The sequence below is a fragment of the Lutjanus erythropterus genome, chromosome 20 (assembly GCF_056507025.1).
Source record: "Lutjanus erythropterus isolate fLutEry1 chromosome 20, fLutEry1.hap2, whole genome shotgun sequence".
Classification (NCBI taxonomy): domain Eukaryota; kingdom Metazoa; phylum Chordata; class Actinopteri; order Lutjaniformes; family Lutjanidae; genus Lutjanus; species Lutjanus erythropterus.
The window spans coordinates 17855039-17873831 of NC_139336.1; the positions used below are offsets into that span (position 1 = coordinate 17855039).

The 18793-nt window shown below is 38.8% G+C and overlaps 2 protein-coding genes across 2 annotated transcripts; one reads left to right on the forward strand and one right to left on the reverse strand.

Annotated features, from left to right (window-relative positions):
• Positions 1 to 1169: 1169 nt before the first annotated feature.
• LOC146308347 (ADP-ribosylation factor-like protein 3) lies at positions 1170 to 5914 on the reverse strand. Its single transcript, XM_084745431.1, has 6 exons — positions 5776 to 5914; positions 4305 to 4448; positions 3526 to 3642; positions 3318 to 3368; positions 2370 to 2555; positions 1170 to 1695 (listed from the first exon to the last, which is right to left on the reverse strand). The coding sequence occupies exons 1-6, from the start codon at positions 5776 to 5778 to the stop codon at positions 1648 to 1650; spliced, it is 549 nt and encodes a 182-aa protein (XP_084601557.1). The 5' UTR covers positions 5779 to 5914; the 3' UTR covers positions 1170 to 1647.
• Positions 5915 to 6977: 1063 nt separating this feature from the next.
• wbp1 (WW domain binding protein 1) lies at positions 6978 to 13512 on the forward strand. Its single transcript, XM_084745430.1, has 4 exons — positions 6978 to 7209; positions 9150 to 9252; positions 9920 to 10087; positions 12063 to 13512. The coding sequence occupies exons 1-4, from the start codon at positions 7147 to 7149 to the stop codon at positions 12614 to 12616; spliced, it is 888 nt and encodes a 295-aa protein (XP_084601556.1). The 5' UTR covers positions 6978 to 7146; the 3' UTR covers positions 12617 to 13512.
• Positions 13513 to 18793: the final 5281 nt, after the last annotated feature.

The following is an 18793-nucleotide window of genomic DNA, read 5'->3' on the forward strand; positions in this document are numbered from 1 at the left end:
ATATAAATGCAAATTGTATTGGAGAGCTATTAGTCCTGGAAAAGGTTTGTATGTAAATGCCCTATAGGACCACCACGGAGCACTGGGCCAGTTCAGATTAGTGGGTTTTGTGGCAAATGTGCTGCAAAAGACAAAATAGAAAAATAGACAGAAAAATGCAATTGCCTTGTGGTAAATCATGGTGAACAAGGTGAGTAGTTGAGTAATTGAATGGCCAAGGTGTTTCTGTACGCTTTATTGTGTATGCAAGAGAGATGTACTGAGGTCACTTCACTCAGCGTGTGCAGGTGTTCATGTTTTATGGTCATTTTGTTCAAGCTACAGATTTTTTCTGCACCTGAGCAGAACATAGTGTGGCTGTAAGCAGCGCTGTGAAAGTGTGAATGATCAAAATGCTGAAGCACAAACATTGAAGCAAAAGTATAAATGATCAAAATGTTGGAGAAAAAGTATTCATGAGCAAAATAATGAAGCATCAGTTTAAATGAATTGCTGCTGATTAATGCCAGCCTTGTTTTTTTGCCTGGAAATTGTTAAACAATATGTCAAAGATAGACTTTGTAGTATCAGAGCTGCTACTACTGAGGACAATGAGGTCAATTACACACAAACTGTACATGTCTTTTTAAGTATGATTCTGGGATTTAGTTTAAACTCAGTATCTTCACATTTGACATTCTTACACTACAAAAAGAGCCGCTAAAAAAAACGCTAGTTTAATAGGAGTATTTGAACCTGTCATTAAAAATCAACTAGTTTTAAGTATTTTCTAAAATTTAAAGTTTAAAGTTAAATTTTTATTTTTCTCAGTTTAGAAATAAATTAAATTGCTATGTGGAGAAACAAATTAATAACCAAAACACATTTTTAAAAAGTAATTAAAGGCTTTGAGACACCATTTAGAGCATTATATAGGCTGTTAATAACAACAATAATATATAATAAAAATATAATTAACAATTAATGGCAGTTAAATGAATTAATACATATGACAGAATTTATAATAATCAAAAACTTTTTTTTTAAATTCCTTTTGTGCTTTAAAAAGAGGGTCCTCTGCCCTCAGTATGTCTAAAATCCAGGCTACAGCCGTGCATACGATATCAACTGCAGAAACTAAAATGGTGATTATGAAATGAACAAATCAAATATGGCACAGGAAGCCACATCACTCATGGACAGTAGGAGATTTAATAATTGGGCATTAGGCTGTGAGAGACAACACTAGCGCAAGGCCGCCCTCTAGCTGTACACAGAGAGACTCACAGGCACTCGTCACATCTACCAGTCATGAATCAACCACACAAAACACTGAATTCTTTCATTCAGACAGTCAGTGCCTACGTAACCTTTCAAAGTACCACATTACAAAAACAGCATGCAGAACCAGCAGTTTGATTAAAACAGAATAATATATACAGTATATACATTTCAAGTTATGCATTGACAGAAGTTAACACATGTAGTCACTATATTGATAGAACTTCTACTCAGAAAATGTTTTTATACTGTCAAGTAAGAACAAAATGGCAAAAGTGAGACATCCATTAAAAAAGAAAATTAATAACAACACATTCTGTCGTCTTGCCTGGGACATAAAGTGACTGGGTGCAACTGCAATTCTTCACAGATCTTTGGCTTCCTGAATTATTTCTTCCGAAATGTTATATTTCTGCAAACCCAGGTCATTCCATCCTGGAAAGAAGCAGACAAAGTTTGTGCTGTGAAAATTAGTGAGGTGAAAGTGACTTTTAAATATATTTACAAGGCCTAGTTTACTGCTGATTTTAAGGACAACCTACTGATGAGGAGAGAAAGAAAACTACTGAATCGTAACATGCTGGTGCTCAGTGTCACCGACCCCTTACTTAAACTGACCGATAAAATTAAGACAAATAAAATGTGAAATAGTACTAAGGGTGGAGTGTCATCTCTTAGACTGTTATCAATTGGATGATATATGTTGATTAGCAGTAGGGATAATGTTATCTTACTGTGGCTGGTGATGAAAATGTCATAGGAGGCTGAACATTTGTCCACACAAATATTTATGACAGTCAACATGAAAATTTAATATTCACGCAAACATAACAAGCATTGTTTATTTTAAGTTAACTCAACACACTCGGAATAAAGAATAGAAAAAACAGAGGTGATTTAAGCACATACAGTATGTTTAAGAGACACTGGATTATTTACATGATGTTAACATGTGTGTATTATTAACATGATATCAATATTTCATTTTTTAAATATCTCAATATCCGTCACAACACCACGATTCTCAAAAGGCAGTTGCTGCCACTCTGCGGCCCACCCTGCCTCAGCCCTCGCCGTGTGTGTGTGTAGACAGCGTTCACTGTATTTACCTGCACTCCCTCAGCAGTGACAGCTGAGCAGGCCTGGACCTGCCACATGCGATCCCGGATCGTGTGCAGATGGAGACTTTCTGCCAGCTCAGACGCTGGTGATGCCGTCATCAGGTCCTGCTTGTTGGCAAAGATTAGCAGAGGCACACCAGCGAGCTTTTCCTCCTCCAGCAACTCAGCCAGTTCCTGCAGGAACAGAAACACGAGGGCAGTCAGTGACATACTGCATGTGTACTGGAAGAATCAGAAAAACAAATCATATTGACTTTAGGCTTGAATTGCACAACTTTTAATTCCTACTCTTTGTGATGAGTCTGCACTACAATGACAATATGGTAAAACAAGGAGTGTGCATAAGACTGTCATTACATTGTCATAACCATGTTACAACAACTAACTATGACTTTAATCAAGTTAGTAATGTTTTTATTATGACAACTTGACATTAACTAAGACAATATAACCTGTCAGTGTCTTTGTTGACATTACTGAACTTAAAGAAACTGTTTAACTTTATGTTTTAACATTACATTAAACTGTCATATGTGGTTGGTTGTGACACTGGCCATCATGAGACCATTGTAAGTGTGTCATTAATATTTTCTTTGACCTCCAGTAAAGATGTACATTTTTGGACTTGTCATAAAGATGTCATTAAGTTTTATTACATTGTCAAATGCCTTTTTAACGGTGTCATGAATAATTTCCTGAACTTAATGACAACACTCAGAAACAACATTCATAAAGAGTCCTTCATGTTTGTAACAGAAGTCATGACATGGTTATGACAGTGTATTGACAGTCTCATACAAACCCCTCCAAATAAAGTGTTACTGACAATATTTTCTAATCCTAAAAATATTCTCGAGTTACTGTATATTACAAAAAATCTGATTCAAAATATCTTACTGTTTCACTCCATTAAAGAAAATGTAAATTGTATCTCACCATACTTGTCTCTTCAAACCTTTTCCTGTCCGAGCTGTCAATCACATATATCTGCAAATAACAAATTCATTGATTACCAAAGCATTCATTACATGTGAATCCTAGATTCTAGTTATCCAGATAATAGAATACAATATCCGGAGAACTTCTGTAAATGTTGAATTTGTTTAATTCTGGTTATTGTAACAAGCACATAAAGAGAACCTACCAGTACATCTGTGTTCTCAAAATAATTCCTCCAGTAGGGACGGATCTTGCGCTGACCTCCAATGTCCCAGACATTCAGCTTGAAGCCAGATGACTGAACACTCTTTATATTGAAGCCCTGTTGAAAGATAACATAAATTCATAATGCTTATTTCAAGGGACAGTTTTTTACCCTAAAATCAAAAGTACTGATTTTTCCTCTGGTCTTTAGTGGTATTTAGACTAGATTAGATCTAGATTGTTTTGGAGCGAGTTATTGAGTTTTGGAGATAACAGCTGTAGAGATATCTGCTTTCTCTCCAATATAATGGAACTAGATGGCTTAAAGAGCTCAAAGCTCCAAAAAGTAATTTTGAAAAACTGAACAGCTATGTCTCATGGGCCAGTTATTCAAAAAATATTCAGAGACCTTGTCGTGAGAGGTTTCATGTAGGAACTATTTTCTTTCTACCGACCTACACCCGCCAACTGTATCATCACACAGAAGGAAGAATAAAGAAATTAAGCATAAAGAAAGAAGAGGTTCCTCCATATGCCATCAAGTTCCATTATATTGGGGAGAAGGCAGACATCTCTATGGCTAATATCTCCAACTCAGCAACACACACCAAAACAATCTGGATTGATAAAAAGCACTATAAATAACAGGAAAAATATGCATTTTTGACTATGGGGTGAACTGTCTCTTTAATACTTACAGTACTTACTCTGACTGGAAACTAAAGAAATGTACTTCCACAGTGTGTGACTGAGCTACTGGGTGTAAGTGCATGTTTGTACTTGTGTGGGGGTGATGTGGCTGATGTCTTCAGCTGCCAGCTGTTTCAGCAGAGTGGTCTTGCCAGCGTTGTCCAGGCCAAGCAACAGTAAGCGCACCTCCTGCTCTGGAGACTGCTTCAGCCTCCGCAGAATGGACAATAGGCCCTGCAGGGGGATCAGTCAGAGGTGATGACTTCAGTGAAACAGCAGGTTCAAAGATGACATTTCAAATGGGAACCTGCAGGCATTTCTCACTATACTGTTACAGAATCATGGCCAATGAGGCTTTATCAGATAAAACACCCGTCACCAGAGGCCAACACGGTGTGAGGGGTTGGCAGAGGAACCTGGCGCAGCTTGTACGGGAGATTTAACACTCAGGCCACAGCAGGAATCATCTAGAGCATGAGGATTTAGTTATTAGCTGCTTGCACTGACCTACTGTACACATGTAACAGGCCGAGAGCTCTCATTGGCCAAGATTAGACACAGTGAGTGGCTTGTATCCAGGAAGTGGTAAGCTATTTACCCTGCAGTGTATTCTGTTAGGACGAAAATGGTGTCACTGCAACTCTGCAACCTGTAACATGTGTACTGTGTCAAATATAGAAACAGCTGATCTCCAAAGGATACAACTCCTTTTCAGTGCACATCTTTAAAAACTGTTAAAACTCAGTTGTTTTCTTCTTTTGCTTTTTTCTTGATTTTGCTACTTTTTTAAGTTACTAATTTGTGGTTTGTCCACTTTGTCTCCTTGTTTTCATATATTGTTAGGGATAGTATCGAAAACCAGTACTGAACTGGCGCTGGTTCCTGACTTGTAAGTACAGAAATATTAATACGTTCCTGGACAAACAATAATGATATTTACATTCATATAATGTTACATAAACAGCTGATAGGGCAAAACGTTCAAAAGTGTGGGCTCACTTTACTAAATTTAATGAAAATGCAGCTAAATGCAGTAATTCAGGAAATTATCTAACTCATTTATGCCAATAAAATAAAATAAAATAAAATAACCCTTGAGTTTTTCCACATCTTTTCATCTCATGTCTTTATTTTTTTTACACCAAATTATTGTGAGTAGTATCAATAAGACTATCCATAAGTATCAGTATTTATATTGGTAGAACTGCATTGATAGAGGCCTGAATTTTTAAGAATGGTTGATCTCAAAAGGAGAATAAAACTTTAAATAGTATAATTTAATAAAACATATTATCATCATCAACCTCAGTACTTTTGGACAGTGATAACTCTCTAAAAACTGACTCAGTATCCTAACTGGGTACCCCATTCACTGGCCTGTAGCCTAATGTTGGCCACTTGTAGCTAGCTAACAAGTTTCAGTTAACTAACTAACTAACGTTAATACAGTTACCACACACGTAATGAAACAACAACTGTTATTCAATGAAAATAAAAAGATTAAATTGTCATGTTCAAATTCCAAAGCAGCCATGTGTGGTTGTGAATCATGATAGCTTACCATGTTTTCCTCAGGTGTTGGTGTTGTGGTTCCTGTTCAGGCTGAGTGGATTAACATCTTTCTAACGTTGCCTCTTGGGAGAACAGCTGTCAAGTTCAGTTGCCAGGGAAACGGTGACGTCGGCTTAAACAACGGACCGTGGTTATTAGACCAGCAGAAACGGACGATGCAAAATATGACATTAAAATATTTATATGACTTCTTACAAAAAAAAAACGTACTTTCATTCTCAGTTTTAAAGCACATCAATGAGAGATTTTGTATCGAAACCAAACAGTTGCTAATTAATAAATTCAAATGACAAAACAATTATAAATGAAATAAATAAATCAAATAATTTTGGGAAGCTTTAAACTTTAAGCAAATTACTCAAAATTTCGTTGCCAAAAACTACACTTACTTACTGACTGACTTTTTAATTATTATTAATTTTTTTTTTTATCACTGAAATGATATTTAGCTACAGCAATAAAACTCAAAGGTTTGTTTCAAGAAAGCTTTAATTGACAAAGAGATATAGCTTTGAGTGTTGCTGAGTGCTGCTACAATACATTATTCTTCGTGTGTTTTTCTTTTGTTCTATTAATGGTTATTTGTAGATTCAAAAATCCTAAAAAAAAAAAATTCCAACAGCAGTGTACTATTTGTGTGATATACATAATACATAATGATTAAAGAAAATATTTCATATGAAAATACGTTTTTAAGTAGTAAGCTGGTTTTAAACATCAGAATTAGAAATATTTTATTGATCCCCAGGGGTGTAATTGGGTTACGTTACAGTTACACTCAAGAGTATACATAAGATAGTATAAATGACAAGAAATGAGAAGTATGTGAAATATGTGAATTATATATATTGTAGTATACATATTTTTCTTATTTTTCCCTGTTTTCTATATAAATGGTTATATATTGTTTATGACTGTGTACATAAACAAACATTGACAATAATGTTAAAAAATTATTTCTATAAATATTATAAATAAGAGTATTGGTTGAAATGTACAGCACATGTAAATAAATGCAGTATTGATGCCTATATAATTTATGATACACTACAGTTGGGGGCGATAATACTCTGCCCCATTAAAAGAATCAGAAGAAGAGGAAGATTGAACTTGAACTTGCTTTATGTGAAATCATATGTTTTCACTCACGTACACACAGCGCCCTCTAGAGTTCAACAGCCGCCTGCGTTTCGGATTACTATCTGTGCTGTTTCTGAGTCAAGGAACAACAAAAACATGTCCGAGAACGACAGGCTGAACCGTTAAATAGCATCAACCACCTGCAGTCACCTCAACAAGTCGTCGATTGGACCGACTGCTATATGATTCCCATCGTGTCAACGGCCGACAACCCAGAAAGATGCCGCAGAAAGCACTGGGATCCATTGTAGGTCTTCTTTGTACCGGGACCTGTCTGGTGCAGGTAAGCCGCCTCTAGCGCTCGCTGGTTCGGCTGACGTTTGTAGCCGAGGCCGCGGCTCCTGGGGTGGGGAAGGCCTAGTGCCGATCCTTTTTGTCTCCTCCACAAAGGAAACTGGGCACGGTTCACTACTCTACACTGGGGATGACGTCAGTTTGTCAAAGTTTTATTTATATTTCGACAGTTTGCTTGATGGAAAATTTATATTACGACTCAAAAACTACACGGACGTGTTTTATTAGCTACATTTTTACAGTTTGAATCAAGGGTATCAAGATTAACGTTAGCCGTTGCTAACTGGTACCCGGCAAATTGACGTGTTTATCCACAGTTGTTGATATTGGCTAGCAGGACAGGACAGTGAGCCCCAGTTTGTCCAGTTTGCTTCCCTTGTATAATCACTATCTTATATTATCACAATGGTGCTATAATGTTCTTTTAAAATGTGTATTACGGATGCAGCAAGGGTATCAAACTCATTTTAATTCTTGAACCACATACAGTCCGATCCAATCCCAAGTAATCATATTAACATATAAATAACACTACTCCCTAAATTTACCCTTTTCTTACTGTAAAGACGTAAATATACATTCTGGAAATGTTCACAATTAATGAACCGTCTATTTACAAAACAACTGATGAAATCTGAGATGATGCAATTTCAACAATGTCTCAGTTCTTACACATTTAGTAAGTCTATTGTCATTGCATGTACATTACAATACACAGATCACAGTGGATGTATTTAAATGTGCCAAACGTTTAGGTTTGTTGGAACAGAATAACAATATAGTAATTAGAGCTGGGTGAAATGGTATTTAAATAATAGCTTGATATGTTTAGGCTATACTGCAGTATACAACATATGTCTTGGTTTACACGTTTTCTTTAAAATAACATACCATAAATTCTCAGATAATGATGATCTTAAAGAATCTGAATATCTAAGATCTAAGAAAAGTCTAATCTCACATCACAATGTAGAGATCGCTAAATTAAAAAATAATCCTGCCCTCACCATACAACACCCACTAAAGTAGATGTTAATGCAGATGAAGATTAAATTATCACTTGCCTTACACACCTTTTTATAAATCAAAAGGTTTGGCAGTGCCTCAGCAATAGGGTTCGACCGATATTGTTTTAAGATAGAAATCTGATACAAATTGTTCTTACTGAAGCTGCAAATGCACCATATTTTTTGCAATGATCAATTTCCTTGTCTGCTCTGCAGTTTTTTTTTTACACCTTGCAAAGTCATCCAGTGGGCCAGAGTGGACCCTTTGGCAGTCTGTATGTTTGGCACCCCTGGTATATACAAATAATCAGTCATACCAGATCAGTTAAAAAAAAGATCAGAAAGTAATATCATAAACAAACAAACATGTAAAAGAGGAAAGAGAAAAAAAGTCAAGAGACTCAAATTCAATTAAAATTCAGTTAGAAACAGCTTAAAATATGGGTTTGGGTTAAGAAATGTATCCGTTTGAATATGAAATTTCATAAATAGTTTAAATTTTATGAACCCCAATATAATCACAAATATAGACCAGATGCTTACAGTGTCACAAAAATATGAAAAACTCTGCTACTCTTTTTGACCTGAAAGGAACCTATTGTTTATGGACATAAAATTAATGACACTGGAGGTGTAACAGTAACATTAGTATCATTCTTTTATAAATACAGGTTTCTCTCATATAAAGTCACCTTCAATTTCATTGTAGTAACAATCAATAGTTGTAGTGTATTGATAGCAACATCTAGCAGTGGATTGACTGTACAGAAAATTAGCACAGATTGCGTAAACAATAAGTGACACTGAAGTGACAAAATGACAAAGGCTAAATAGGTCAGTCTATCAAGAGCTCGCTAAGCAGCTTGTGTGATTGAGTATTGACTCAGACTTTCACTTTGTGTACCTCTTGTGTGTATTTAAGGGGAAGGAGTTCTGTTTTGGAGTAAACAATGAGCAGTATCGCTGTGAGATGGGATACTGCTGTGGAGAGACGGAGTGCTGCACTTACTACTATGAGCTCTGGTGTAAGTTACAATTCTTCTTCTTTTTTTTAATTTTTTTGCATTTTCCTATGTTTCTTTGCATTTCATTCCTATTGTCCATTTAATTCTCTGTTTTGGAGATTTAACTCTCAAGATTTGTGTTGGTTTGTTTAATGTGTGTTATTTCATCCAAAAACTAGTTTCACTTTAACAAGAAGCATATTTAAATTTAGCTGCAATGATTAATCAATTAGTTGTCAAGTATTAAATTAATCGCTAATTATTTTGAGTATCAATTGATATGAGTAAAGTTTTAAGAAAAAAAGTCAAAATTCTGAGATTCTAGCTTCTTAAATGTGAATACATTCTGGTTTTACTCCTTTAAGACAGTAAACTGATTATCTTTGGGTTGTGTACAGAACAAGGTGCCACTTTGGGAAACATTTTTTTTTTTTTTTTACATTTTATAGACCAAACAATAAATGAATTAATCAAGAAAACAATTGGCAGTGTAATCGAAAATCAAAATGTTAGTTTCAGCCCTATACTGAAAGCAAAGTGCCATTAACCTGGAATTTAAGATTATTTAATGCTCATGAACTTACTGCCTTTGCCTTGTTTAGCGTCAAGTAAAACCTTGCTCAGTTTCATCAGTTACCTGTAGATGAAGATAAGATTAGATTGAATCTCCCCCCCCCCCCCCTCACAGGGTTCTGGTTGGTATGGACCTTGATCATCATGCTTAGCTGCTGCTGTGCGTACCGACACCGAAGGGTCAAGATGCGTCTTCAGCAGGAGCAACGTCAGCGTGAGATCAGCCTCATGGCCTACCAGGGAGCCTCGAGTTCCTTCATCTCCCCTCCGCCGCTCAATCTAAGTGAGTAGCCTTTGTGTTTGCTTTAGGGATGTTAAAGATATTATTGATGTTATTGTTTTATTTTGGTGCCTTTGACAGTTGTTAAGTGTCCACTCCATGAAATGGACATCTGCATTTTGAATACAAATAGGAGCAACGAACAGGGTTGTGGTGATTTCAGCAAAGAAGCAACTTCCCCCAGCTTCTCCCATGGGATCCTCATGTGATCATGGACCTGCTGGGAGATTCCTTTTTCTGTTCAGCCTGATCTGAGGTCTCCCCGATTCAGTGTAGAGCAGCAGCTCTATACCAAGCTTGTCTTAGATAACTTCACTCCTCTACATATCATAGACACATTGAGAGCTAGCTATCTTATAGGCTTCATGTTGGCAGGGTCAGGACTTTGAACTTTTCTCTCTCTGCCCCCAAGGTACAATACAACTGTCCTTGGAGCAGCTGTTCTCCCCTCTTCTGGAATGAATCAGCCACCTTTTACCGAGACATAACTGAGTCATAACCTTAGAATTGGTGGTGCTGATCCTCTTCCTGATCTCATCATACTCAGCTGCAAATTGTCCGAATGTGTATCGGACATTGCCAGAGGGACAGCAGACAGCAGAGATGCCACCCTCATGTCAGTGGTCACTCTGGAGCTTGGCTGAAACTTGATATCTTGTCTGCTAATATCACAAACAGGAGGTGGGACAAGGTGCACACTAGTCAGAGTCTGAGGCCCACCGTGAACATGCTTGACTTAATGTCAAGAATGTGAACACAACTCTTAACTGTGACCGTACACAGATGGTGACTCACACAGAGATCCGGGGAACATGTACTCTTACAGCTCTTCCCAAAGGATATTATGGAGAACGTAGAATAAAGTTATCTCCAAAAGCTCAGGGTACATTTTTAGTTTTCCTAGGCATGCCTTCCAAACCTGTACACAAAGACATGTTATACCTCTTTTAAATTTATCTTCATTTGATTGTGTCCTCAGACAGTATTCACCAAATGTAATCATCTATTGAACCAGCATGAACATGAGGTGCCACCATTGTAGAAGTGCTATTGGACCTTGAATCCCAATGAGTGCTATTAGGAATGGTTAGATGAGCTTTTGACATATGGGAAAGTTGTAGTAGGCTTACAAAAATGTAGCCCAACGGTTGCACAATCTCCATTAAGACATGTAATCAAGAACACTGCAAAACAAAATGATTAGTTGTTGCATGTGGACTACAGAAGAGCCTGACAGACAGTCTTCTCATGAACCACAAGGACTTTGTTGTTTGAAAACAGATGTGCCTGAATCAGCGCTATTATTGTTTATTGACCAGTAAAGATGTTGCACTAATATTGTTTTTATGGAACAATAAGAAGATCACTGTTTCACAGATTCAGTTGGAACTTTCCAGAGGTTTTTACATGATAAGATAAAACATATGTTCATCCATCAGTGAAATGTCTCTTAATAATTTAAGATGTTTTCATGTGAAGAAACACATTGAGTTAAACACATCTCATGTTTTTGTGACTTTTCATGTGAAGCAATGGACTGTAACACTGTGCCCAAGATAGATATTCACTCAGGGACAAAAAGTTTACTCTGTAAGCTGGAACCAGAGCATTTTGGGCATTTGAGCTTAAAAAATGACCCAAACAATTGATTATCAAAATAGTTTTTGATTAATTGTGCAGATGGGATTATGATTGTTATTTGATCCCATAGACACTCAACAGTTGATAGTGTAAAATTGCTCTTTGACATAACTCCAAACTACACTAAACACATGAAAAAAGTCTGTCTAGAAGCATTTATTAGTTACTGATTCTGGAAAAGTGTTCTGCATGATCCCATTTTGGTAACTAATGTAATAAGTAATGCAATGTTTTTGTCATTTCCATTTACTGAGCCTCTTCTGAAATGGTTTGAACTCCCCCCAGGGAGGCCCACTCCCGTTTGAAAGCTAAATCATGTGTATTTGCTGATCATCAGGGTTCTGGAATGACTGCAAGCTTCCTGACTATGAAGAAGTGGTGGGTCACCCCCCGACACCACCTCCTCCTTACTCTGAAAACCCTCCTGAGACGACTCCAGGACCAGCACTCCCTGCACAAACGAACCAACCAGACGCTGCTGCGGTGCCACAACCGCTGGCTGAGGCAGACCCAAGGGCAGACACTCAGTCCTCAGGCTCATCATCAGACCAGGAAGCGGTGTCCATGCCAGTCCAAGCGCAGTGTCTGGCAGAGGAGAACGTTGAGGCCCCGCTGATGGCGGCAGTGGCAGCGGAGGAAGAGGACGAGGAGCTTGTTACTCGGCGTCGCCATGTGACCGGAGATTCTGGGATCGAGGTGTGCGTTTGCCAGCTGGACATGGATGAGGGCTCAGGGCTCGAAGAGGAAAGCGACGAGGAGCACCGCATGTGTAAGGTGACCGGTCGGGACTGCTGCTCTGGGCACCAGCAGCAGCCCTTCAGACAGAAGGAGCGCACCTCCGAGCTGCCCAGTCAGACCGCCAGCACCAGCACTGGGGACCACATGGTGTGATCCACAGCTTCACTAATAAGCCAACCAATCGGTCTGGCTTTCTGCTTCACACAGGGTGATACGAGACAGATGTTACCATCATCATCACCACAGGGACTGTCTGTGTTTTAATTCTTAGAACTAATGCACAGGCATGACATCAAGATGATGATGATGATGACTAATCATTAATGGCTCCTGATTTGGAAAGATGAATAACACATTGTGTGTGGACAAAATTCCTGGCATATTTTCTTTTTTGCTTTGCTTTTCCTTAGCGGGGAAACCAGCAAACACATGTTGATGTTCCATTTTTCTGGTCATTGGGTAGCGAGAAGGCAGCAATTGATTGTGAATGAGACTGTGTCCCTTGCTCCTTCCCACCACGTTTCCCTTTCTGTCTCACCACTCTCCTTTGGTCAAAACATTTCCTGCCATCCTTCCCTCTGTCTGACATTTTACCTACAGTGGGATGGTCGGGTCAGAGAGGCGCATACTGACACGGTCAACAAGTCCCTACTATGACTAAGCAGAGGAGAGAAAAACAAACCTCTTGAAAACTTAGGATGAAACTGGATGAAATGACAAGATGAGAGCACACGTTTTTCCCCAAAGCTGTGTGTGTGTGAATGAGAGTTGTTTGTGTGTGTGTGTGTGTGTGTGTGTGTGTGTGTGTGTGTGTGTGCGTGTGCGCGTGTGTGCACTGTGAAATCTAGGGCACAGCTGCATGGTGATGTCAGTTCTGAGGTCATGGCAACCAGCGTCTGGTGTGAAGTCTGTGGGACTTGCACATCTCGAGTGGGGGGGAGATTATACACCCGCAAATAGCAGAGGAGAGAGACAGGAATGAGTTTGTTGTTTTGTTTCTGGACTTTAAATGTCAACCACCCCAGACCTTTCTTTTCCTTTTTTGATATCAAAAAGTATGATTACATCACCAATCAGCATGACTGTAGGTAAAGAGTGACAAGGTTTTAATGGTTTAGTGATTGTGTGCATGTAATCTCCCCACTTCGGTTTCTGACTGCATTGCGTTCATAGTAATAGCCAAGAGGGCTATGCCACCATTTTTCTAATCAATAAAAAGCCCTTTGGTGGCTCTGTGTGTGTGTGAGTGTTCGCAGGTTTTACTTGTGGCTCATCCTACACATAAGTATATAGTTTGGATGTTCATAACAAAGGATGTACTTGCTTTTTTTTTATTTCATAACCAGCTATGCTTCGGTAAATGCCACAGGTGTCACTATTAATTGCAACAAAGCTCCTGACGGGGGCTGCCAGAGTGTGTACTAGTGAGTGTTATAGTGCAGTAGGGCAAGGTTGAGTTGTATGTGTGTATCTTTAAAGTGCTGTAGCGTCTGGTTGAAATACTTATTCAGCACTGAGGTGGATTAACCATTAAAAGCACTGGTATTTTTGCATGAGGCATGAATTTCTGTGATTATATTTGAGTTCATTAGCGTTTTCAAGCTGTTGTGCTACTTCCTTTGTTAATCTGTTTGTCAAATTTGGCTACGGTGGCTACAGTGGCTACATGACGGTGTGCCCAGATGTTCAGGGAGAAAAGCCACATTTCCACTCCAGAAGCTTTCCCCAGGGACTAGGAACCTTTGGAGGAACTCAGTTAGGCCTTTTCCACCAACATGAAACCAGCCCCATTCAAGCAACTAACTATGAACCGTTCAGGGCTGGAACCAAACAATAGCAGGTTTTCCTTGGGAACCAAAGTGGGCTTGAGTTGTTCAGTGCCCTCTGTTGATGACATCCTTGATTATAATGGTTCCCCTCAGAACTGGTGGAAACGTGGTTTGGTTTATTAGATAGCACCGAGGTTCCAGAAATCTTGAATGGAACTGGTTCAAGAACCAAGGTGGAAAAATGGGCGAGTATGTTCTTTGAACTGCAGGGACCAGGCTCAAAATTAAGTTCCAGGGACATTATTTAACCCCCCAACATGTTTGGCTCGGGGGTTAGTATTTTCTGTAAGTAGAGGAATTTAGATGGTGCAGCTTGTAGTGCTGAACATCTCTGATTGGTTAAGCTGTAAATCAGTTTGTTTTTTGTTCATTGTGCAGAAACACATGGAGTTACAGATACACAACAATGGATTGACAATTTTTGTTGACAAAATCCAGTCAGAATTGGAATCTCTGACCTACAAGGATAAGGTGTACATGTCACTGGTTTGTAGTTTTTATGTCTAAAAACAGCCGTTGCTTTTTCATACATCAACAAATTATTAGTCTAATCTTTGCAGGACTTCAGACTGCGGTGGAAAAGCAGACAAGGAACATTTTAGTTCCTTGAAAAGTAGTTCCTGGGACTGAAAGTTCTGGGTACTTTGGGTGGAAACGTGGCTAAAGAAGTGTGCTGAGTTTTAGATACCCTGGATGTAGTTTCATTGTTTTGTTATGACTGTGTGAGCTGTGCTATGTTGTTATGCAGTGCTGGTAGCGAGTGAGCTGGCTCTCTGTGGGCCCCGATACTCTTGGCTGTGTGAGGGATTTGTAGTGGTATTTTCCATTGGCAGCAAAAGGTGGGTGCATTAGCAACTTGAGGTGGCTGCAGACTCTGCTCTGCAGCCCAGTCAGTGTTGGCACAGCTGCAGAATGCATCGTGTTTAATTGCATGCTTCTCTGCATGTCCTGTGGCTTGTCCAATATACTGTACAGTATGTATTCAAAGCAGCAGTCAAACTGGGTGTTGTCAAATAGTAAATCCACCGCAAAACAAAATAGTTGCTGTGCAAGACGAGCAGTATCTGATAAGTCAGTAAATGTCTCATTGACAGTTTTGTTTTAACAACTTTTTATTTGTCAGCTCTGATACTGTGTGTCTAAATGGGCGCAGTGTAAAGACAAGGGTCAGTCATTCTGCTTCACACACACACATACACTCCTGATTGGCCTCCCATCATTTGTTTCTGCAGAGATGCCCTGGCCTACAAATCTCATTCTCCAGATGTAAGAAAACATGATTTTAATCATTTTTATTTGAATCATGTGATGCAAAAATGACCATTCCCACTAGTCGTGAATCATATCACAGTTGCAGTATCTGTCAGAGTAATCTAAATGTAATTTGTTTTTACAGTATTGTGCAGCCCGACTACTTCTTTTTTCAGCACTGATTGAACTCTGACGAGGACACGTGTAGGAAATTCTTGCCGTCTTAACAAGACACAACACTGGGTTTCCTCTTTCCTCCGAACTAGCAGCAGTCCGGAGCACTTTGTACTGGCTGTGGTTGTGGTTCTTGTGTCTGTGATCTACAAATTGAGCTACAATACATACAATTATGGCTTAAGCATAGGAGAACAATAAAAGACAGGGCCAGCGTACTAAAAATATCAATATAGAGTGAAACAAAACAAATGTACAGCTCCTTAAGGTTAAAATTGAAAGATTATTTAGTTTCATGTCCAAATCAAAAATGCTACAAGCCATTTTTGTAGGAATTGTGAAAGCTTTGCATAGTAGAGCAGGTGCTTGAATATGAAGCCAGACTAACATGACAATGACCTTTTCAGAGGAGCTGTTACATTGTGAGCATGACTGCACGCCCATTAGTACACATAATAGAAGACATTTTTTTTGACCAACACACCTCAAGCTGCCTTGCTGTATCTCTAGAGAGCAAATGTCTTGATTATGGAGCTGCACAATAAAATATTGCCTCTGTGTGCAGAAACAGATGTGCTACTGCCTTATTAGATTAGTTATGTGGTTCTGTTCTGGATTTCTTTTGAATGGCAGCGTCTGCGTCATTATGAGCATGATCGCTTCCGAGCAGAGGCAGAGGAGCGCTTTTGTATCAATAGAAAACAGCACCTGCTTGCTTATTGAGAAGAGGATGTGGTTTAAAAGCATTTTAAAGCCACAGGATTTTAACTGTCACATGTTATGTAGAGTTTTACTTGCATTGGTGTTGTATCTGAGGCGAGGTTCAGTTGCATTTCAAATACTGTGTGTCTGGTTAGTTGTGGCACTGACGGATTTTGTCAAGACCAGATTTTGAGTTCACGGACCTGGTCACGATTAGTTTCTGTAATGAACTCACTCATAAGGAAAAGTATGAGAAAAATGAGTAAAAAATGTTTTCTTTGTTTCATCTTGTTTGTGTTGTGTGTTTGGAGTACATGTAACTCCAACAAGAGATTGCTTTGTATTCTTCTTGCAAAGGTGCATTTTTGCTTACTTGTATTCATATGTAGACAAAATAATAAGGGGAAGGGGGGGTGAGGGGAGTATAGGGGTATTTCTGTGCATGCGTGAACTGGAGGTCCATAGTTTTTCCCATTGCCAAACAACTGCTATGCCTCCTCCTGTGTTTACTGAGATTAAAGGGCTATATCTGTCATCAAACATCCATCCATCAGTTTCACTGAGAGATTCGTCTGCTCTGTGCTATTCATTTTAAAGCCACAGTTGCCGAGGTCCACTATCTGAATGTGGTCGGTGTGAGCATGCTCAGTGTTTGGATTTGGATGTCCTTTTTAATGTTGTGGTGGAGCTCATGTTTAACTAATAGCTGATTGTATATGACCGTGTATGTTTGTTTTATAGGCTTTAACTTTGCCTTTTTGTTCTGTCGACCTCAATGGAGGTGCGTGATGCGACATCCCTCCACCCCCCACCACCCAATGAGAACCATTCTCTGTTATGTAACCAGCTGCTTGAGTTTTTAGTCTGCTCTGTTGGCTCTTTGGTGGACTGCACCCTCCACCGAGCTCCATCTTGCTAACAGAAACTGTAGCCAACATTGTAGCTGTTTGTTTTTCTGCATGTGGACTAGAGCCAGACCGATATATCAGTAACGGTGTATATGTTGTCCAGCATGTCCTGATGTGAACTTGAAGATAAATCTCTCCCATGTTATTTGTATGCTAAATTTAAGATTTTCATGTCATCCTATGTGGCAGTTGTAAAAGTTTTAAATTAAACCCAAAAATTCAGTATCGGTCAGGCTCTAATCTGAACCCTTGGAAACAGGAGGGCACATCCAGCCATGCAGAAGAGCTGTCTGCAGAATAATCAACCAAAGTCGCTGCCATCTCCATGCAACACTGATTATCACTGTTTTCCCTGGTGTGTGTGGTTGTCATGGTGATGGTGTGTTTGGTTTCCCACTCTCAGGGTTATCTTCAACACATTTTTTGACCCACCAGCCTCATAAAGCCAAAGCAGTCACTCCCCTTTGTTGTGTGTTTCTGCATCACGCATCTCTGTAGTGTGTATTGTACTTTACTCTACTAGGCTATGCAAAAACATAAACGTACTGTTAATATGCTGCGACCCCTTTTTCTCACGTTCTGTGTTATTGATTTGTCTTTGGGCACCAGTACAAGCAATATAACTGTCGATCAGTACGTGTGGCACTGCACTGTACTATAATCTACTTCTTTGGTTGGTCTGTGTACATGTATTTGTTTAAGAAAACTTGTAAAAGAAAAAAAAAAGAATTCTTGTAATGATGTGGTGTGTATGCTTCTGTGTCAGCTGAGGGGCTTGAGTGAAAAAGCCATTCTAGTTTTATATTATATTCCCCCCCGTTGGCGTTTTCCTGCCTGCCTCCTCAACCACTAACACTTTCTACTCCTGACTTACAGATAAACCACGTTATTAAGTCTTGTATGCGGAAGGAAATGTTGAATATATTGTTTTTGATGATATCTTTGGTCTATTTGCCACTTTCCCATCTCTCGTTTTTGTTGCACTAATTAATCCAATGTGTTGGTTTTCTCAGTTCAAGCAACAGCTTTTCCTCTCTTTCCATTCACGGACTGAATATTTAACTGTTGCCTTTTAATCCTCAGTTATTACACCGTCAAATTCAAATTTTTTATATATATTATACACATGAAAGACCTCAACATGGAACACAGTCAGCTTAGTCTACGTTAAAATACTTAGCGGACCCCTCCAAGAAAAGGAACATTATCAGTGTGATTGTTTCTGTTAAACTGTACTTTGTTCTCAACCAGAGATAATACCAAACAGATGGAGGTGCCATGGTTGAGCTAGTTCTTCTTCTTTTGTTCTTTTTTTTTTTTTTTTTTTGCCAAAATGAGAAACATCCAAGTTTGAGAAGGAAGCAGGCATTTACGAAAACAGACTGGACTCTCTACATTTTTGTTCCTAATAACTTTAAACAAGCCAAAATGAGTAAAGTGGAAAAAGAGAAAAAAAAAATTAAAGC

Bases quoted from the DNA above. Each gene is read 5' to 3' on its own strand.
- wbp1 (XM_084745430.1), top strand. From the start codon at position 7,147: ATGCCGCAGAAAGCACTGGGATCCATTGTAGGTCTTCTTTGTACCGGG. The intron at 7,210-9,149 runs GTAAGCCGCCTC...TGTGTATTTAAG, and splicing joins CCGGGACCTGTCTGGTGCAG to GGGAAGGAGTTCTGTTTTGG. The intron at 9,253-9,919 runs GTAAGTTACAAT...CCCCCCTCACAG, and splicing joins TTACTACTATGAGCTCTGGT to GGTTCTGGTTGGTATGGACC.
- LOC146308347 (XM_084745431.1), bottom strand. The intron at 3,369-3,525 runs GTAGGTTCTCTT...TGTTATTTGCAG, and splicing joins TTGAGAACACAGATGTACTG to ATATATGTGATTGACAGCTC. The intron at 2,556-3,317 runs GTGAGATACAAT...CTGTTCCTGCAG, and splicing joins GGTTTGAAGAGACAAGTATG to GAACTGGCTGAGTTGCTGGA.